The sequence below is a fragment of the Bactrocera neohumeralis genome, chromosome 4 (assembly GCF_024586455.1).
Source record: "Bactrocera neohumeralis isolate Rockhampton chromosome 4, APGP_CSIRO_Bneo_wtdbg2-racon-allhic-juicebox.fasta_v2, whole genome shotgun sequence".
Taxonomy (NCBI): Eukaryota; Metazoa; Arthropoda; class Insecta; order Diptera; family Tephritidae; genus Bactrocera; species Bactrocera neohumeralis.
Window position 1 is genome coordinate 40,810,134 of NC_065921.1, and position 23,438 is coordinate 40,833,571.

Consider the following 23,438-nt stretch of genomic DNA (forward strand, 5'->3'; position numbering starts at 1 on the left):
CGCGAGCGAGATAATGGTGGTGGCCTAGCCTTCATATTGCACAACACCGTGCAGTATCGTCTAATCGACGAAGACATCGACCCCAGGGATACTACCCTAGAATGTCAGGGTATAGCTATCCGGTCAGGTGGTGTCGAGCTCGAAATATTTAATATATACACACATCCCCCCAGTTACATGTTGCCCAACAGGATATCACCCGAATATAGGTGCGCTACTTCGTGGTGAAAACCGTTTGGTACTAGGCGACTTTAACGCGCACCACGATCTTTGGCATTCCTGCCTGTCAAATGACCGTAGGGGGATGGAGCTGGCGGAACAGATTGACGATTCGACATTTTTCACAATGAATGACGAAGCCCCCACCAGAGTGATGGGCACTTGTAATAGCTCGCCGGATCTTACCACTGCTAGCGGTGGTCTGATAAACAGCATAACCTGGCGACCTATGCTAACTCTCGCATCAGATCATCTGCCCATAATTATCTCGATCGAGAAGCATCCTGATTTTGTTTCTGTGGACAACCGCACCTACATTAACTTTAACAAAGCTAATTGGGTCGGCTTCACAGAATTTACTGAGAACACCTTCAACGCTCTACCTATTCCTATTGACGTATGCGTTGGCGAACGTCAATTCCGCAAGGTGATCGCAGCAGCTCCCGCTCGCTTCATCCCGGCTGGAAGAATGGCGGAAATCCGCCCCAATTTCCTATCCGAAGCAGCCGTTTTAGCTAATGAGCGCGACATCTTACGCCATGCCGATCCCGGGTATCCCCGAATAAGAGTTCTGAATTTGGAGATTCGGCGTATGGTAAACCAACATAAGCGGACGAAATGGATAGAGCACCTGAAGTCCTGTAACCTCTCCACCGGTGTGAGTAAGATTTGGTTAGGGGTATCTAAAAATCATGTGGAATTATAATATATAATGCGAAGGCATAGCATACTTAATTTAGAAATTCAGATAAATGAATCGACAATTGACTCTATAACAACAACATCTTCTTGAAAAACATCGAATCAGTAGTAAAACCAGAAACTAGAGAGTTGGAGAGAAGCACCCAAAATATACTCCGCGACCAATCTTCGCTTGACCAACTGTATCATCCGCTGTATGCTCCTCCCTGAGATTGGAAGCAAGAGCGCCGAGAAGTTCGAAGTTTCAAAGTTCCCAGTTGAGTCTTATACTTAGCTTCCCTGAATTTGGTTGCCTTCATAACAATACACCTATACAGATCAACTTCTTCCAATTGCGGCCATAAAAAGTTGATTATCATCGATCTATACCGCTCTCCATTGGCAGTAACGGTGTCATCAGAGTCATTTCGAAAGAAGTACGGACCGATGATTCCACCAGAGCAAATTGTCAATTTAGGAGAACATAATGGTTATTCATGAACAATTTGTGGAGTTTCTTCGCACCAGAATCGACAGTTTGTTTATTTACCGCACCACTCAGACAAAAGTCAGCCACATCGGAGAAGTTGATTTTCTTAAAAAAATGTTGGTCAACAAATTTTGGTCTTCAGTAACACTTGTCTGAATGGCAGCAATTCATTATTTCGAGTGGTGCTTTATCATATTGGCAATTGAACATAATTTAAAGAAAATGAGCTCGATATTTTTTCCTAAACTGAAATCTGTACAAAATAGCGTCATATATGTAAATATTTTATCGAAATCTATATGTTGACATGACATAGAAAACATTGTGCACACAGCCACTTCGAAACTAAATTTCATTGCACAATCACTTTCTAATATATTCATTTTAATTCTCAATGAATGAAGTCAATGTGCCAGTGTGCTATTTTTGAATCGAGAGCTGCACCGTTCAACAAAAATAGCGCCGGCACCCAGAGAAAACTCTTTTGCCAAGAACATTGTTGCAAGCATACACCTTATACACAAACAATCGCACACATTTAATTAATTTATATAGTAATGTAAGCATGATCTTGAATTAATTTTGAAGATCAGTGCCACAAGCATTGATATATGTAGTAGTTTAGTACATGATTACCCAGTAGTCAGTCAACTTTTGTAGTTGCATGCCAGTTCAAGACCAATTGTAGATCTTTTGGTGACTACTTGTATATTAGTCCGTGCTAGTAATTAGTCAGCTGAGAGCCTCACATGAGGGCAGACTTTTAATTTAATATGATTAACGGTTCCAATTCTAGGTGACAATTTTCAACATTTTCTACAAGGTATCATAGCCCGTATTGGCAACGGCAAATACGGCATTGATATAGTTTAGCGAAATAAGAGACAGCTGCTGCTACGAATGGACCGCTATAACCGCTATAACAGTATAAAGAAGAAGAAGATGGAAATATCTTAGGTTGTATCGTGTCGGAACACTGAAAATCCATGTCGATCAACATAACAAAACAAGCAATATCAGGCGATCGTAGAAAAAATATATTGTGCATAGCAAGCACTTGAATCCGATCGTTCGTGTAAATATGTGCTATAAATGTAGATAACAAATGCAGCTGACAAATGTATTTATCAAGTGATTTTAGTCGTTCAGTTTAGCTGTTTGTTTCATATTTCTTGTAGAAACAAAATTTCAATAGACGGAAATAGCTAAATTGACTCAGCTTGTTATCGTGATTATTTAACGGGTAATCCAAGTAAAGGTATCTTTTTCTGACCCAATGGGTATCTAAACAAGCAAAATTGCCGCATTTGGAGCATAGAGCAACCTGCAGAAATGTGGTGTGATTTGATGCTGGTGGAATCATCGGTTCATATTTTTGCAAAAATTATGCCGGTCAGAACGTAGCCGTGAATGGCGACCGTTATCGCGCCATGATAGCAGACTAGTTGATGCCCGAAATTGAAGCCCGCGATTTGGTTTCAACAAGACGGCTCCAATTCCTACACATCACATCAATCAATGGATATATTGAGATAACACTTCGGTGAGCAAATAATTTCAAGTTCTGCGATGGTCAATTTTGCACGAAAATCGTGTAATATCACACCGTTAGACTTTTTTCTGTATGGATATGTAAAGTCTAAAGTATATGCGGACAATTCCGCTTCGATTCACGCCTTGGAGCAAAACATCACGCGTTTCATTCGGCAGTTTACAGTCAAAATGCTTGAGCGAGTCATGGAAAATCGAACGCAATGTTGGACTATCTGAGAGGAGCCGCGGCCAACATTTGAAAGAGATATTCTTCGAGAAATAAATGCGAAAGAAAGTCCTTTCGAATGATAATAAGCATTTCCCACTAAATTTGAAGTTTCTGAATTCGGTTTTTTCTGGATGCTACAAAATTCGTAGCAAACTTAATATATCCTGTTCAGCGTATACAAACATGGATGGGTATAAGTTGATAAATGAACTCAACTTCATATAACTGGATCTGAATGTCGGAGGGGAGCCGCGAGGGCAGCCTTACGAATGGTTGATAGCAATGTAGCTGGTTAACACGAAAACCTTTTAGAATTCTCCTATGTGGACGAAATTAATATCCACAAGAGACTAGTTGTTGCACTAAATTTCACTTGAAAACATTTCGGTTGGGGTCATAAGAGAGGAACACACATTGGACGCGCTCAAAAGTTTTCCGCTGGCGTTTATTTTAAAATCTCGAAACGAAGCAGAAAATGATTTGTTATTGCTACCGTTGCTTGTCATTTTTCCGCTTTTTGCGTTTTTGTTGATTTTTGATTAGTTGTTACTGTTGTTCATAGCGCGAATAAAACTAGAAGCTCATACAGGAAGCTCTTTCCGAATTGCGGTCATGCATCTCGCTCTTTGAGGTCAATGTACAAAGAAAGCAAGAACGCATGGTCCACCAGCAACAAAAACAAAAACATTTACATACAACATTCGCAATGTACAGACAGACATATGCATATAACAATCTCGCTGGTATGTTCGACTTTGTTGTTGTTTCCTAGGTGTTGCTAATAGTAATGTGTTCCAACGCCGCGGCGGAATCGCGTGCTCGTGCGTCGCCGCTATGTGCTCACTTGGTTGTGCACTTTTATTTAAAGTAATTCTGCTACGAACTGTGTTTGTTGCTTTTGTTGTTGTACTTGCTATTATCGTTGTTTCGTTTCAGCTTTGGCAGCTGATTAAATCATGAGCACAATTACACTTACAAACACGAAGTGCCAACAAGTTGAATGCTCACTTAAACACTCAGTGCTCTCTGTGAGCAGCCACTGTTTACAGTGCATGCAAATGTACAGAGCAAACCCGTATAACTGGGTACTGACATTAGTGCATGCAGACACATGGCTCTGTAAATATTTGTGACGAAAGTTGCAAGCGAAAGAGTTGTGTGGTCTTGTGATTGAAAAAGCGAATACATTGTGGTCGATTTATCGATTGTGGTGATGGCTTGTACGCTGCATGTGTCAATATTAGTTATGAGCAGACAACTATGGTTGTGGCTTTTTAAAGCTCTTTTAAAAGCTGCATATTGATAAGAATTAGTTGAAGGCTTTTTGATGCGTCACTATTAACGCAGGACAATTATCGATATACCTTACCATCACTATTATACTACTTTTTGCCATTATTGCAATGTATTTACTACACACATATTTATGTTCTATTAAGTTAATTGTGTTTATTGAAGACCCCGAACTCTCTCAGTTTCGCGCTATTATTTTTAGTACAGATGACCTTACCTTACCAGTATCGCGTTTTTTATTCGTTCTCATATGCCAGTTCTGATTTTATATCAGCATAGACAGTTTGATTGAATACTCGATGAAATACTGTAACTATTGGACTCGGGTCCACTCACATGGCTAAGTTGGCCCAATGACGGGTTGATTTTATTTCATGATTCGGAGACAAAAATTAAGCCTTAAGGGGCGATACCCGTGTGACACTTTCAAAAAAAATTTTTTTTTGCTTTTTCGATAGTTTATATATTCTAAAAATATCTTGTGAAATCGGCAAGGTCGTATCTTAAATAGTTTTTGAATGGCAGCGTTCTAAAGAGCGACTGCTCGGAAGTGCAAACATATAGTACATACAAGTATGTATGTATGTATATGTATAAGTGAACTTTAAACGCGTTTTTCTCGAAACAACATTTTTCAAAATTGCTGGCGTCATAACTTAACGAGAAATTAACCGATCGACTTCAAATTAAAACTGAGTATTTTTGAATACATTTACTATACAATGACCTACGATCTTTTTGATTGGTTGAAAATTGTCAATTTGGCATTAAAAAACGACCATTTTTACCTAAAAAAACGATTTTTTTTTTTCAAAATTACGCTATTTTGTTAATTTTTGATATTTTTCAAAAAGCGTAAGTCATTGTATAGGAAATATTTCTAAGTTTAATGAACTTTCCATTTTTTTATTTAGCTACACATTCGGCCGGAATCATGTCAGTAGTTGGGGCATTTTATATTTGGCACTCCGTTATTTTTCAACATTTTTGACAAAAAAAAAAAATCTTAGAATATAGCTGAAAATATACCTTATTACGTTCAAAGAAGTTCGAAATATTCAATCGCGTATTTTCTCTCAAAAAAACTTACGAGATTTTCGCCTAATTTTTCATGCGTCACACTGGTATACGTATAGCCCCTTAACATAATAAAGTGATGGTTTCCCGTGTTCTACGGCTAATAACACTTGTCTGATTCTTTGCCAAATCAAAAAAGAAGAAATAACTTTAACTTCTATAACGCCGGTATTATACTGTTACAAAGTTTTCATACAAGGAATTAGTTTTCATCGTTCAGTTTGTAAAAAGTTTTCGATAAAACTTTATTTCGACCGATGTCTATAAAAATATCTGTAATCCCTCAGATGTTGAGATATCGGTATGAAATTTTGTAACGTCGTTTTTTCCCTGGGTTAGGTTAGATTAGGTTAGATGGCTGATGTAGAGAGATCGCATGTGGACTGCTATATGTAGACCTTTGTGAAGCCATAGAAAAGAAGAACTCCTGTGTTTGAACTTATAAATTAGCAAAACTATTAGGGGCCAATACCGTTTAATTTCCATTTCTCCAGTTCGGCGGGATGACTAAAGCGTTGCGTCTGGTAAGATTCCCAGCCTTACAGCATGAACGCAAAAAGGACAATGGCGTGTTAAAACCACCAAAACTAGGGAGGGGCTAGCCTTACAGAGGGCAAAGAGATCACTAGGTCTCCTGCGACGAACTCCTCGACCAATGGTGAACACACTATTAATGAGTAGCCGCTGAGGCTGCACTTCGGAGCAGTAAATCTACTGCTAGCGTAATGGCTGCAACCTCGGCTTGAAAAACACTGCAATAGTCAGGAAGTCTGAAGCTGGAGTTGATAGAGAGCTGCTGACAGTAACTTTTTCTCCCTAAGAAGCTGCTCACTTGTCAGAACCGTCGTTTTGGGACTATTATATGGTCTAACTGCCATAAGAACTGATCGATCAAAATTTAGTTGTTGTATGTTAAATTTTTATAAGCAAAACATCTTCAACAAATTAGGCGTAGATTATTCTCCAAAATATTTTATTCTACAATTTGCACACTTTCAGATCAAACATATAGCTATCATATAATCTGACGGATCAAAATAGAGATTTTTGCAAGAAATATTTTCCTTAAAAGTGATGTGAATTCGGTTTGAATATTCTTTATATCAGCCCGTTGGCTTGGAAAAACTAGCAAAACCTTTTCCGTTGGATGCAAATTGGCATATAGTTTCTATAATGACTACATCAGTAAAAGGTATTACAGTGTCGAGGTTTTGTTTTTTTTTTTTTTTTTGTATGTTGCTCAATTTTTCCAAGCAAAGACATTTTCAATAGCCTTTTTCTTGACAGATCACGCGTGCGTCATGTCCAGCTGTCATGTTATTTTTGTTCAGCCTTGTTTGGCATTTTATCATGGAAAGACTTTCGTCTGAACAATGATTATGAATTGTTCAAATTTGTTATGAAAATTTAGGTCCTGTAAAGAATGTGTTTCACGCGCTTCGCTCAACTTATGGTCAACATAATCGGCCTACTGAGTGTGCTATGTATTCGCAACTTCGCAACACCATCTCCCATCTTGAGTGAGTCGATTTGACGCTGTCCGCAGCAATTCGGACTGCGTATGTATGGAAATTGAAGCACAAGAACAAAACGACACCAATTCCCATCAATCAGTGGATTTATTGAGAGAACTTCGGTGACCAGATAATTTGGGCCAGTCGGTTGGCCACCGTTTGACTTTTTCCTGTGGGAATATGTCAAATCTAAAGTCTATGCGGACAATCGTGCCTCGATTCAGGCCTTGGAGCAAAACATCACGCGTGTCAGTCGCCAGTTACCAGTCGAATGAGTTATCGAAAATAGGACTCAACGGATTGACCATCTGAAACGTAGCCACGACCAGCATTTTAAAGAGATAATATTCAAGAAAAAATGTAAAAGAATGTTCGTACGAATGATAGTAAACATTCTCCATTAAGTAAAAAAGTAGATGGTAAGTGAAAAGCTTTAATATTTTAAAAACTTCATGATAATAAAATAATACAGTTTAGCCCAGTTTGAGTGCAATTTTTAAAGTAGGAAAAACCTAAGAATATCAAATAAATATATTATATATTAGGTCATAGTATTATGCGAATATTAACAGTAGTCACCGCATGTGTCAACAAAAGCTGTTAGTAGCTAATATAGGATCAGTTGATATTTTTGTTTTTATTCAAAGCTCTCAATGACTCTGCCAAGCATTTGCAGAGATTTAAAAATGTTCTACACATTACTGTTTTTACCTAAAGCATATTCTTTAATCGGAATCAAAAAATTAAATATTAAAGTGCACAATTTTAAAATGCATTTATCTAATCGTCACAACCGTTATACGAACATTTGTGTTCGTTACACTTATCTCAAATTTTGTTTTACAAGCTCGTAATATTTATAGTTATATCGCTGGATCGTAAAATTTTAGAACGTTTAAGGATAATTAGAGTTAAGTGAATTACAAACGTATTTAAGATATCACATACACTTCTGCACATTTACAAATATAGTCATATAAATATATGTAAATAGTTAGTGTTGCCATTTAGAATAAATTATTCTTTCGAATTCTAACAAGATTTAATAATTTGTATTGCTATAAATGTAGATTCTTTATTATTTTACGTTTTAAATCATAGCAATAAAAACCTTGAAGACCGCAAAGCGAAATTCTGAGTATATTGATATGGGGAGCTAAGAAGCTATGTCCGTGCCATAGAGCTGAGACATCATGGCTAACACTATTGCTATTTTGAGCCGCTTGCTATAGAGAGAAGCACTGATTATCATATACATTATAGCTATAAACAGTTCTAATCCCAAGTAGTTGTAATTGAAGCAAATACCATATAATGGTATGCTATCAAAATATCATACAAAGCACAATAAATTCTCTCAGACTATTAGACCAATTCTAAGGCAGCCGAGCGAAAATTTCTTATCTTAATAATAGAAAAATAAATGGATTTTCAATAATTATATTCGTAAGCAAAAGTTCTTATCAGAATAGTATATCAACTTTAATTATTTTTTTTGTAAATATTGATAGTTGACTTAGTTAATTTTAAGTATCTATACTTATTATGGCTTTTGGAAGTACGAATAGCAATTACCCGTCCGAAGAACAATAAAGTAGAGGGGGCCGGTGGACTGCCGACCGAGCTATTCAAATGACACCACACCTACGCCACCTACCGTGGGATAAGCCTTATCCAAATCGCATATAAGGTTCTATCAAGCGTATTGTGTGAAAGATTAAGGCCCACCATCAACAAACTGATTGGACCTTATCAGTGTGGCTTAAGGCCTGGAAAATCAGCAACTAACCAGATATTCAACATGCGACAAATCTTATAAAAAGCCCGGGAAAAACACACACCACCTCGTCGTCGATTTCAAAGCTGTTTTTGACAGCACGAAAGAGCTGCCTTTATGTCTGAACTTGGTGTCCGCGCAAAACTAATACGGCTGTGTAAACTGACGTTGAGCAATATCAAAAGCTCCGTCAGGATCGGAAGTGGTCTCTCCGAGCCGTTCGATACCAAACGAGGTTTCAGACAAGACGACTCCATAACGTGAGGCTTCTTCAAATTCCTGCTGGAAAAGATAACTCGAGATGCAGAGCTGAATAGAAAGCGTCCAATCTTCTATAAGAGTGTACAGCTGCTGGCCGACTATGATTTTCCGATGATCATTGGCCTCAACAACCAACGGCGCGGTTCTAATTTCTCCAGACTGGATAGAGAAGCGAAGCAAATGGGTTTGGTAGTGAACGACGGCAAGACGAAATTTCTCCTGTCATCAAACAAACACTCGCGACTGTTGGCCTTCATAACTTCGAAATAGTAGATAATTTTGTCTATCTTGGTATCAGCATTAACACCAACAACAACGTCATCCTCGAAATCCAATGCAGAATAACTCTTGCCAACAGATGCTACTTCGGACTGAGTAGGCAATTGAGAAATAAAGTCCTCTCTCGACGAACAAAGACCAAACTCTACAAATCACTCATCATCCCCGTCCTGCCAAAAGATGCAGAGGTATAGTCGATGACAACAACTGTTGAGTCGGCGTTACGAATTTTCGGGAGAAAGATTCTGTAGAAGATTTGTAGTCCTTTGCTGTGCGAGATATACGTCCGAATGGATGAAAACACTCCACACAACAGAAAGACCTCCACTCCATTGGAAAGACTAGGTGGAGAAGAAAATCCACAAGCTATTGTAGAGATGCCATTACATCGCTGGTGTGCTCTATGAGTAGGGAATCATTATTTCACATCTCTTCAAAAATAAAACTGGCCATAATGTCACAGTCAATGAGGAACGCTATACAGCCACGATTCATAAGTTTTTCGAGCCTGAATGAGAGAATATTGATATGGACGACTTTTGACTTATCATCTTCATCCAACATTGCTTGTAGTTCGGCGTGCTCAAACTTTTTTGGTAGTCTGCCGTTCTTCAATTCTCACAACAAAATCATTATTCTTTTGCATGTAACTACTGATAGAGCATGATCACCATATGTCTCAGCAAGCATTAAATGCGACTCTGCAGCACTTTTCCTCAAATGGAAAAAAAATTATTGCCTTCCGCATACCATCACTTTTCGGTACAAAATTTGATATTTTCAACACAATGAAAAAAATATTATGTAGTTTGTGCAACGACTATACAGTTATAGAATATGTTTGACAGATGTCCTGCCATTTTAACACTCACTTTATACAGGTACAGCTGCTAAGCGCAATAATCTGAGAATAATTTAAGTCTGTTGCCGTTCTTATTACTTTAATTAAACTTTTTTCTTCTTTATAAGCTGCTGCTTATAAAAACAACCAATGGCAACTCTACCCATTGCAACAATACATTATAACGAAGTATCCTAGACAGTTTCTTACTTTCGTGCTACACCTCATCCCATTCTTGCCGCTCAGTCGGGTGTCTTTAAATTTCAATGAATAAATGTTTTATGGCCATAAACCCGCTCTAAAGCCGCGAGTAATAAAAACCTGTCGCTCACATTTAATCACCTCATAAATATAAGCGCCTTTATACTTATGTACATGTGTATGTATGTGTGCTATTTGAAACAACAATTGCAACAGCAGGCATTTCAATGTCAGTAGACTTAGTCCAACAACACCATTAAGCTACGTACGTATAACAGCAATTGAGTGGCGTGGAATGAGTTAAGCTCTCCGCGCCGGCATTCTCTTTCGCACGTCTGTCTTATCAATCAGCTGATTGTGGTCAAAAGTGATAGCATTCGTATAAAGTTTAGATATGTCATAAAATCAAGTGTAAATAATAAATACGCGTATAACATTTGTTCTTATGCATAAAGCCTTCTACTGAAATCTAAAACAATTATGCTTTACACATTTCGTACTTGCCTGAATGCTAATAATATTTGTTATGGTAAATTAAGTCTTGATTGAATCGCGTTTACGCCTCTTAAAAGACGTGAAAGAGATTTGCGCGATACGACGAGGCGATAAGGCGATAAGGCCATTAGAAACCGAAGCACATTGTACATGCCTAGTATTTGTTTGGGTAAAAAAAAACTTGGGCGTAAATTTTTTTAAATTTATTGTAAGCACCCTTCAATGTAACTCTTGTTCTTCTTACGGTTTTAGGCCCAATCACAACTCAAACTGCAAATGAGAAACTTATTCGAAGCAATTTTAGTTGCTTTCAACCGAATTATTTTCCGAGACCATGAAGACCACAAGCACTGTAAGAATATTTCATACACAATATGAAGGGCTTTGTGGTAGGAATTTTTTAGTCATATTAAGATGACTTTTAAATCTCCGCTAAATAGTCAGGAATATAGACCATACTTCTCGATTAAACTTTTACAGCTGTAGTGGACGCTTGACCTCCTGCCATGGGAAGTTATGAATTATCGCGAATTTGACTATATTCTAAACTGGATCTCTTTAAACCTGGAATTGCTCCATGTTTTTAACTCACAAACACTATTTTCTTCAATAATAAATTGGGAAAGTGTACTATATTCGTAATTCTGTGAATTTTTTTTGTATACTCTAAGTAGGCTATGTTGTTTATCACCAATCTTTCTGCTCCAGCTTTAGTTATACTGCGGTTTAATCCATAGGGCTCGGGTTAAGTTTCTGAAATGACTTTAGCGCCTCATTTGCTAGTTTTTTTTATTATTTTAGAATACATACATACAATATATTTTCTATTTTGATATTTACATATGCCCTCCTTCACTTGCTTTGTTCAGTTTGTGAGCGGTGTGGTAGTTCATTTTGAATTCCCTTAAGATCTAGACAACCCATCAAATAAAAACAGGTGAAAAGGGCTGGTCTCTTTTATACTCTTGCAATTTGCGACTACATTTAACTTTCAGTCAGTTAAAATTATATTAAACATATCCTCAAATTAGATAGTAGTGTGTGTAAAAAAGACTGTCGAGCATCATGTCGGTGGAATCATCGGTCCGTATTTCTTTCGGAGCTGATGGTGCTGGCTACTGTCCATGGGGACCAATATACAAGTAGATCGATTATAACCAACTGTTTATGGCTAAAATTGTAAGAACTTGATCTCGACAACATCTGGTTCCAACAAGACGTGGTTACGTGCCACATAGCAAGTGCAACCATCGAATTATGGCGAAAAAAGTTTGGAGATTCAATTATTTTTAGAAATTTTGACGGTAATTGATCTCCAAGATGTTGTGATTTAACACCATTAGACTACTTCTTGTGGGGTTATTTGAAGTCATTGATCTTCAGCATTAATCATTAAATCAAACTCTGTTCAAGCTTTAGAAGTCAACATTGAACATGCTATTCATGACATACGACTTGATTTAGTGCAAAAAGTTCTCGAAAATTCAACGAATTCGTTATTGCAAAAGAAATCGTGGAGGCCATTTGAATGACGTTATGCTCAAAAATTGATTGTTTCGATTGTACTTTACATTAAATAAAAATCATTTCCAGAACAAATAGTACTTTTTTACAGAAAGCATACTTATCACTTTGTCTCCAAACAACAAACCAAAAATAAAAATAAACAAGAAAAAACGTTAACTTCGGTTGCACCGAAGCTAAATACCCTTCACAGGTGCAATTCTGTTAGTAACTATGTGTTCAGTTTGTATGGAAGCTATATGCTATAGTTAACCGATGTGAACATTTTCTTCGGAGATTACATTTTTGCCTTAGAAAAAAACATATACCAAATTTCGTTAATAAATCTTGTCAAATGTGAAAGTTTTCCATACAAGCATTTGATTCCGATCGTTCAGTTTGTATGGCAGCTATATGTTATAGTGGTCCGATATCGGCCGTTCCGACAAATGAGCAGCTTTCTAAAGAGAAAATGACGTTTGCAAAATTTCAAAACGATATCTTAAAAACTGAGGGACTAGTTCGTATATATACAGACAGACAGACAGACAGACGGACAGACAGACGGACATGGCTAAATCGACTCAGCTCAACATTCTGATCATTTATATATATACTTTATAGGGTCTCCGACGATTTCTTCTGGGTGTTACAAACTTCGTGACAAACTTAATATACCCTGTTCAGGGTATAATTACCATACCATGCAACTGGCAGGTCAAATTTAACCACAAAAAATTTATTTACAACTATATAGTCAACAAAATTGAAACTAAAATTTGCATGTAATTTTTTTAAGGTTTGAATAATTAGAGTTGCCAACAAAAAATTTGATATCAGTGGCAGCTATGGGACAATTTTTATACGGAATTTGAATTCATGTAAGACGAATCTCTGCTGCCAACATTATATTGTCATTTTGCGTTGGCTTTACTTTCCAGATTCCAAATAAAGGACATTTGGAATATTTTTACACACTGGAAGCTCTCAGTTTAACTACAGTTTGGCCTGGCTTTAAAGTGAAGTTCGCGCCATATGAAATATATAAAAAAGTATAAAGCAAAATATTATTAGGAATGACATTTTGATGAAATTGCAAAGGTCGAAAAGGTCTTTAGCACAAATTTGTATAGAACTTATATTTTTTCCCGAAAAACGTACAAAACTAAAGGTATTTTCAGATATCACTTTTGGTTATTTGAAAGAAATGGAAAAATATATACATATATTTTCTCCTACTCAAGAATATGGTACATTGAGCTGGATGAAGTCGTCCGCTTTGCTGTGGCTTCTAGGATATTTGGGCAAGAACATTGCTTTGCGGAGGAGTCGCACACCGTAAAAGAACTGCAAAAGAGAGTAGGCAGAGAAAGTTATTGGCAGCAAGCACAAGCATGCCGTATGCAAAGCTGTTAATGGTTAATGGGGGATTACAGCCTCGCAGGCTTCAGAAGCACCTGTCCAACATGTGCATTGCCTCTTGTGCAAACTGCCGGTTTTATGGCACGGAATCGGAAACTCCTGAGGAACTGATTCTTAATTGCAATCTGTAGATGCAGGTATAAGGCACTTGGTTGCCTATATATGGATAGGGATGACATCACCTCAATTGCACCCAGTAAGTTGCTGAAATTCACAGAGTGCTGGGCCTTTGTAAGTGCATGTGGTATAGGGAGGAAACAAAAGACCTTAGATCGCAGTGCAAACCTCAATTAAATACTATTTTATTCTATACTGCACGGAAAAAACGTATTGCACCAAAGCATACAATTCCAAATTTTAGGCAACCATACAACCGTGGCACTTATCAGGAACGCTAAATTCCCAAACCTTGCAATCGAAAATTTATACACTCGAACGCATGGATTTAATACGACAGCGACAACTTTATACCAGTGCTTACTGCAAGCGATAACACACCCTACTTACATGCTAAGATAAATACATAAAAACATACATACGTACTCATATGTGGTTCTACTTGTCGAACATGAAAACCACTTCAAACCGCGTAAGCAGAGCAGTAATACCCGTCTGAACAGCCGGCCACACAGCCCGTTTGCGGCTTATCAGTGAAAAGCATTGACCATAAACTCATTAGCAATATCAGGCAATTGCTTACGCACGCACACACATGCGCAAGCAAATTATTTCGTTACTCATGCAGCCAAAAGGGGAGCAGCTGATCCAAATTGGGAGAAGGAGAGAGTGAAAGTGTGATGAAGAGAACAGAAGAGTGCGCATGAGAGCGCATGTAACGCGCTGGCGATAACGGAGAGGGGCGTCTAGCTGAGTGTGACTAAACAACAAGAACAGCAACAACTGCGAGAGGCATTTGCACACGCCGAAGAAGGCTAGCGACGATCGCGGAACACCCAAACCGCCCAGTTTTCATTTAGTACAAGCAAAACAGCGCAACGGTGTGATCGTACGTAGAAGACGGCGCTGCGAGTTATGAATGAACGCGATTAAAAGCGAGCGCGTAGAATAGCCAAAACGCGTCAAGTGAACGTCGAAAAAAAACATTTACTTTGCCTTTTGAATTTCGTGTGCGTGCAAAAAGCGAGTTCAATGGCAACAAGTTACAGCAGCAATAAAATGAAGTGATATGAAAAGAATGGAATGGAATTTATAAAAAAAATTAAAGCAAATATAAAAAATTTAATGCAGAACAAAAATTACAACAACATAAAGAAAGAAAGAAGAAAAAATTGTAAATAAATTGAATATAACAAATTAACATAATATTACATTTGGCAAAGCAACAGTGTCTATTCCGAAAATAACCTTGAGACCTCTTATCATTTTATGTAAATAGTCGCTCTTAGCTCATCAGCCACTTTTTCAGTGATTCGCGCTCTTAACCCGCTAATGAAAGTGTAAATAAAGCGAATTTACACAGTGAAACTGTGTAAACCTGATCTTTCAAAGGAGTGCAACAAAGAAAATAATGTATTCCTAAGTAAACAACGGATAGAGATTGATCTGAGGTGTTTTTCACTTACATTTAAGATCCCATTTACACGGAAGTCACTTATCCCTTCATTCGTGTGAATAAAATAAGATTCATAGTATAATTATATTTTTCTGGGCCGGCGCTACTAGATATTCCGCACTGCAAATCCGTGCATTGAGAGGAAAGTGGTGGGACTGTGCGTATAAATATCCGTAAAAATTCGGCATCGCATATTTTCTATATAAAACCACATCAGTGCACTATTTATGTGCAATATATAGAATTGCATAAAAGCATAATTCGAAAAAATATATGAAAAATTCACTGATGGAAAAGTAGCCGGAATCCAATAACATTGATAGTCGTCTGTAAAAGAATTCATATAAAATACTCACTTTCGAGCTTGTGTTTGCTTTGTTGAGACGTTATTTATTGAGATTGATCTTCTGAAAAAACTCAAAATATTAAAAATTAACTTGTAAATTTTACCCAAAGGTTTATCGTCGACCAAACACGTGACTGAAAATGCACTAAACATAAAACTCAGTACTTCTTAGACTTTAATTGATTATTCGAGTTACATTTATCACTCTAACAAATTACTAATTTTTGTTAATCACATAATAAACTCAAGTAATACTAGGCTGATATAACGGGGTTTTCAATAAAAAAACTACAAAATGTTACACAAGTTTTTTTTTTAATTTTCGACAGTTTTCAAGCATAAATTGGCCCATACTGCTGCAATTTCACGTTCGATATTCGTACGAAGTTCATCAATCGTCGCTGGCATAGACCAACTACGTCCAGTCTAACTTTACAGGAAATTGTCTAACGGCGTCAAATCACACGACCAAGGCGGCCAATTGACTGAGCCGAACTTGGTTTTCAATAAATCGATTGTAACATTCGCTGTGCGGCTTGTGGCGCTATATCATTCAATTCGGGCCAAAAATATTGGATTATCATTCCAATTCACAGTAACGTGCCGGTCTTTATCATCACGGAAGAAGCACAACCCAAAGACAACACCAAACCGAATTTTTTCGGTATACAATAGCGACTCATGGAGTACGTGTGGATTGCTGCCTAACCAATAACGCATATTTTGCTTATTGACGAAGCCATTCGCCAGAAGTGAGCCTTATCACAGGAGATGATTTTTCGATGAAAATCCGAAACATTTTCAAGTTGTTGCTCAGCCCAATTCACGAACATACGACGATTCTGGTGGTCAAGCGGCTTCAGTTCTTGCGTCAATTTGATCTTGTAAGGATGTAGGCCAAGATCTTTTCACAAAATTCACAGTCTACTTTTGTAGCGTTCCTATTGATAAACCAGTTAAAATATAGTACTTTCATATTAAAATAAAAGCTATAAGTCAGAAGTAAAGGATGAAAAGGTAATGTTCTTAGATCAATATCATAACTTTATGCTATACCATATATGGATGCAAGGGAAGTGCCAATTGTCAAAGCGTCGAATCAGAACCATTGTGAGAGTGCAAGAAAGATAGTAGACAAGTTGTCAAAGGGTAAGACAGAAAAACTGTAAATGCATTCAGTTCTCTTGATCGACCGAGTATAGAATGTGCTTTTTTTCTATCTTCGCTAATTGAAAAGATAAAATGATAAGCTTTGTCTTCCGAATTCATATTATATAAATAAAGATAATATCTTTTGACATGTAAAATTCGAAATCCGAAAAAATTCGGGTGTAAATACCCACGATCTGTTGCAGGCTCGAAAAATTGGCAATCCCGCCGATCTGGCAGCGCTGCTTTAGGCAGTGATACCTTTAACAGACGATTCTGTAATTATTGGTCCTATAGGTAACCTTTGTAAGAATATTGGTGCCATAATTGTAACTTCAACTCTTCCCAACGATACAATGTTTCAGTATCCACTCCTTGACGGTGTCCATATAATACATTGTAATTAAATTCGCTGGGTAAACAATATTTCAGAAAAATGTATTTTGCTAACTTGGTGGAATGCCCAATTACTATGCCAAATATGAGCGCGATCTCTCAAATAATTTGTTTGCAGCAGCTACTTAGGTCGATACACCTCAGTGTTGCGGTAAAATATATCAGGCAAAGGATTTGTCTGAAATTATATATTTCTAACCAAATGTCGTTTGCGGAATCGTTGCGAATGTTAGAGAAGGCTTACGGTGATTCAGTTTTATCAAAAAAACAAACCTACGTATGATACAAGGCCTTCAAAGGCGGTCGAGCCATCTTTGAAGACATGCCCCGTTCTGAACGACCTTCGACCTCTTCAACTGATGAAAATATTAAAAAAAGAAAGTATATAATAATTGGAAATCGCCAGGCATGTGTTAGAGAGATTGCAAAGGAGCTCAACATGTCTCGCGAGTCCGTTAGAATTAAATTGGTGGAAGTTTTGGGTACGAAATGCGTTCTTTCTCGACTCGCCCCGATAAAGATGAATTTTTTTAAAAAAGAGTACTGTAAACATGTTTCTTTGGACATGCTCGATCGTGAAATTTCAATCTCACATTCATGGAGAGCTTTATAACCGCCGATGAGACATGGGTTTATGAGTTTTGCAAACAAACCAACAATCATCGGAATGGAACCCGTTTTCAGTAGATTGGAGATAAATTCGCTGAAACAGCTGAAGGCCATCTCAAAAAGTGCTTATGAAAAGTGTTTCGAGGACTGGAAAAAGCGTTGGCATAAGTGTATTACATCTGGTGGGGATTAATTTGAAGGCGGCATAAGAAAGGGTAGAATTTCATGTGGAGATCATCTCGAATAAGTTTTGACATTGATCTGGTCGATATATTCATTCTTCCTTCACATAATTTTCTGTTTTCAAAGCAAACTGAATGCGTTCGCCAACAGTTTTTAAAGAAGAACTCGAATTAGTCCAGACCACGCGCGGACGACTATTGTAAACTTTGAAAGAGAATTTATAGCAAAACTAAGCAAATAGGTTGTTGAGCGTCGCATGCTAAAAATAAAGCTTTAAAAAGTTAAATTTTCAATTTACTGAACATTATACAAAAAAGTTCTTTTATGTCAATAATTTGAAAAAGAATAACAAACTTATATGTTTTCTCTGAGATAAGATAAGAAGAGCTAATGGGCAATAGTTTATGACCCGCTAATCAATTCCATATCAACGAACCAGAATTTTTATTTAAGATTCTGATAGCTTTTGAATTATTTATACACAATTCGAAGGCAATAAATCGATAAAAATTAATTGAAGTACCAATGAAAGCCGCCACCGCTAAGTAGGTTGAGAGCTTAATTGTTATTCGATAGGTCGTGAGTTCGAAACTACGGTTCCGGTGCTTCCGAAAAATTACACTTTTATCGGAAGAAAAGAGATAACTTGCTTAACTAAATTATTAACATCGTTATTAAATATTTCCAGGGAAGTTTTATATATTGTTCCCCTCTTAAGAAAGAAGGATATGGTTCCGATATTAAGATTATCAACGACCTTAGTTTCATTTCTGAAGTGAAATGACTAAGAAGTCGTTGAAAAATAAATTTTTTGCCTTAAAAATATTCTTGACTTCTCCAATGCCTACCAATACCGACTTAGAAAATAATTAAATATGGAACGCATTGGAACGTGTTGAGAAAAAATTTCTTACTTGACTTCTGAGTGCTCACTTATGGCTAACAAAATAGTATTTGGAATGGAAACGTTTTCAGAAATAAAAGCTTTTTTTGTCAAAATAATACTTTGAACTTCTCAAATGAATCCCAACATCCACTAAGAATGAAATTGAGTGTGGAACTTAATGGAAAACATTGCATAATAATTTTTTTTAACATTGGAATATTATTGACTTTCAAGATGTTCTCCAATGTCTACCAAGAAAAGATTGAAATTGTGGAAGGCGTTTAAAAGGATAGAGAAAAGAAAACAATTTCTGTCATAAGAATATTTTTGACTTCTCATATGAAGCTAGAAATAATGGTATTGAAACGTGTTTGACTTCTCAAATGCTTTCCAATATCCACTAAGCAAAAAATGGAGAGGAACTTCTTCGTATCTATTGAGAAATACAAACCTTTCCTTTTATAAGGATATTTTTGATTTCTTAGATGTTCCGCAAAGCCTACCATAAAAACAATGAAATATATAGGGTACGCATTGTAATGTGTTGAGAACTGAAAATATTTCTCATCAATAAAATAATGAATTGTGGAACGCATTGGAATTTGTAAGGAAACAAAAGTCTGCTTTTCACAATAATGTTTTGACTTGCCAAAAGATTTTTCGTCAGATGAGTATTGCTCACTTCTCAAATACCAATAAAATAATGAGCATGTGGCATTGGAATGTGTTAGGACACAAGAGTACAAAGCAATAGCAATAATGCTTTTTACTTGCCAAATGAGTCCTACTATTCACTAAAAAAGAAATAGAGTGTGGATCTTATTGGAACGCATTGAAAATTAGAACTTTTTGCATGAGAACATTTGTCACTTCTTAGACAATCCTTAAAATCTTTCTAGAAAGTAATGGTTAATTAGATGTGGAACGCATTGGAATTCTTTAAGAAACAAAAGTCTGATTTTCTAAAAATAATATTTTTGACTTGTCAAATGATTTCCAATTTTCACTAAGAAGATTTTCAACGTCTTAATGATCGCCAAAACTTACCAAGAAAGTAATGGAATGTGGAATGCATTCAATTGTGTTGCTAAAAAAAAGAGTTTTGGCCAAAAGAAAATTTGTTAAGTTATTTGATTATACAGAGAGCCTATCCAGAATAAAATGAAGTGTGGAACTTATTCGAACGTAATGAAAACCCAATAACCGCAAGAATATTTCTGACTTCTCAGATGTCCCCACTATCCACCAAAAATTAAATGTGTAACTTATTTAGGAAACTCACTTTCGTTTATCATAATATCGCTGACTTATACACGAACTTCTTGTGGAACGTATTTATAAATATCAACATTAAAAATAAATGTTAATTTTGTTTCATTTTTTTTATAAAATATGGGTAAAACAAAATAAATAATTAAGGGCTCTTTCATAATCAAAAATATATCAAGTGATTCTAAAATATTGCAAATCATCAAAAATTTCTTGCAGTGCACCAAATTAACCGTGGGTTATTTTCCACATAAAGAACACACAAATTGCCGCTAAAATTGCGACAAAGAAATGCAAATTTAATAATTTTTTCCTCGGTTTACACTTTGTCACCTCGAGTGTGAAAAGCAATTGAAGCTAAAGCAATGCTACAGTGACATGAAACAACAACAAACACCATTAACAGCAATAAAGTCAATTGAATAATATTTTCAGCTAAAAATAACACAACTCACACGCGACTACCCGAGGTGCATATAAAAAAGGCACAAATAACTACAACAACAAACATAGAAATATACATGAAAATATATACACATCTACATATGTACATACTATATAACTGTATATACATATACATATTTGTATGTATGTTCTGCCTCTACATATACATATGTATATAGTCTATGTGTATGACTAGTGTATAGTGAAAACGAAAATAGATAAAACATCAAATAAAGCACAATCGAAGCTTATCCAATAAAAACACAAACACACACACCTGAACATATGATCTCACACATATACATACATATATATAAGTAAGTGTGTACACAAGTGTCTAAATAAGTTGGGAATATGTCCAAATATCAACTGCTACTCGAACCGTCTGCCACCGGCGATGAGGATGCTCCCACAGCAGGCGTAGACAACAATAATAGAACAACAACAACAACAACACATACAAGCCTTCACAATGCCGCCGAGAATCTACAAGCCCTGCTCTACACCGACAGCAGCAACGATTCCAGCAGCAGCAGCGGCGGCGGACGGGCGCGTGCAGTGCGCACCAGCAACAACAATAACAACAATAGAAGCGGCAGCAATAGCAATAGCATGAATAGTCACAGCAGCGGCAGCAGCAGCAGTTGGGAGTACAGTCCCTTCGACAGTGTCAGCGCAAACAGCAACAACAACAACAACAGCATTAATCAGACAAAAGCGGCTGTGATGTCAAGAGCAACAGCGACAACAACAATAACAACAGGAACAGTAGTGGCGTTGAGTTTAGCCGACATGGAAGCGAAAACGTCGTCAACATCACTATTGTTGGACGCTTACGAGGCGGATGACACAACGATGGAGGTGCCACTGCTTGGCGGAAATGATAATGCAAGTGAAATTCATATTAAATTTAATCAAACAAAGGCTTACTCATTACCTACATACACATGTACTACATATGTGTAATACTTGTATGTATGTCTGTTTGTATATAAATTGTTGTTTCTACATTCACCGGCGCTATTCATTTACCCATTTTCATATATGTGCATGTTTGGGTGTAAATATGTAATTGTTGTTGCTATTGTTATGTACATTTGTAATTATGTGACTGTTATTGTTTCGGTTGGCTCCGACATTGTTATTATGGGCACAGTTTTAGGTATAGACAGTCGTTTTCATAATATAATGACTTAATGATGGCTTGGCGAGTGCATTGTGTGTGTCGTATTTGGATAATCGTATTCCCTAGAAGCTACTGTATTAAGAGAGTTAAGTCTGAAAGTTAATGTATCTCTACTTATGGTTGTAATTTATAAATATGTATGTCCAAGATAGACGAAATTATCTACGACTTTGAGATTATGATTATCAACAGTCACGTGGGAGACAAGCCGCGAGTGCGATAACTGTTTAGTTGATGACAGGAGATATTTCGTCTTGCCCTCGTTCACTTCCTTATCGAGTCTGGAGAAAGCAGAGCTAATGGCGCGGTTGTTGAGGCCAATGATATTGATATCATCGGCGTACGCCAGCAGTTGTACACTCTTATAAAAGAGTGTATCTTATATAAGTATTTAGCTCCGCAGCTCATATTATTTTCTCCAGCAAAAGATTGAAGAAGTCACGTGATATGGAATCTCCTTGTCTGAAACCTCATTTGGTATCGAACGGATTGGAGAAGTCCTTCCCGATCATGACGGAGCTTTTGGTATTGCTCAACGTCAGCTGACATAACCGTATTAGCTCTGCGGGAATACCAATTTCAGTTCCTTTTCGTGCTGTCGAAGGCGGTTTTAAAATCGACTAAGAGGTGGTGTGTATCAATTTTCCTTTCATGGGTCTCTTTCAAGATTTGGCGCATGGTAAAATCTGTTCAATTGCAGATTTTCCAGATCTAAAGCCACACTGATAAGGTTCAATCAGTTTGTTGACGATAGGCTTCAGTCTTTCATAAATTACGCTCGATAGAACATTATATGCGATGCTGAGGAGGCTTATCCCACTGTAGTTGGGGCAGATTGAAGGGTCTCCCTTTTTGTGGATTGGGCAGAGCACACTAAATTCCAATCATCGGGCATGCTTTCGTCAGACCATATTCTTCAGAGCAGCTGATGTTGTTCTTCAGACGACTACCCCTGTTGGGCAGTTTATCAAGCCTTCATACTCACACATTTCGGTCTTTCTTTTTTTATGCCCTGAACAGGGTATATTCTGTTTTTTACGAAGTTTGTAACACCCAGAAGGAATCGTCGGAGACCTTATAAAGTATATATAAAAATGATCAGTATATTGAGCTGTGTCGATTTAGCCATGTCCGTCTGTCTGTCTTTCCGTCTGTATATATACGATCTAGTCCCTCAGTTTTTATACTCTCGTAACAAAGTTGCTAAGGAGAGTATTATAGTTTTGTTCACATAACGGTTGTTTGTAAGTCCTAAAACTAAAAGAGTCAGATATAGAGTTATATATACCAAAGTGATCAGGGTGACGAGTAGAGTTGAAATCCGGATGTCTGTCTGTCCGTCCGTCCATGCAAGCTGTAACTTGAGAAAAAATTGAGGTATCGTGATGAAACTCGGTACACGTATTTATTGGCACCATAAGAAGGTTAAGTTCGAAGATGGGCAAAATCGGCCACTGCCACGCCCACAAAATGGCGAAAACCGAAAACCTATAAAGTGTCATAACTAAGCCATAAATAAAGATATTAAAGTGAAATTTGGCACAAAGGATCACATTAGGGAGGGGCATATGTGGACGTAATT

General features: G+C 37.0%; 2 protein-coding genes across 16 annotated transcripts in view; both read left to right on the forward strand.

The window, feature by feature from the left end:
- Nucleotides 1-304: 304 nt before the first annotated feature.
- Nucleotides 305-832, forward strand: LOC126756217 (uncharacterized; the record flags this gene model as incomplete). Its single annotated transcript, XM_050469113.1, has 1 exon — nucleotides 305-832. A coding segment is annotated over exon 1 (528 nt), but the record flags the coding sequence as incomplete, so codon positions are not given.
- Nucleotides 833-14,783: 13,951 nt separating this feature from the next.
- Nucleotides 14,784-23,438, forward strand: part of LOC126756213 (zinc transporter 2) — a 50,865-nt gene continuing 42,210 nt past the window's right edge. For 3 of the 15 annotated variants that reach the window (XR_007666558.1, XM_050469105.1, XM_050469106.1), the window contains exons 1-2: nucleotides 14,786-15,106; nucleotides 20,446-21,558. Coding sequence is in view for 14 of the 15 variants with exons in the window: in XM_050469105.1 (XP_050325062.1) it covers nucleotides 21,025-21,558 (534 nt within the window). In the remaining variant the exon portion in view is untranslated. The other 12 variants (XM_050469102.1, XM_050469096.1, XM_050469103.1 and 9 more) reach the window with 12 other exon arrangements.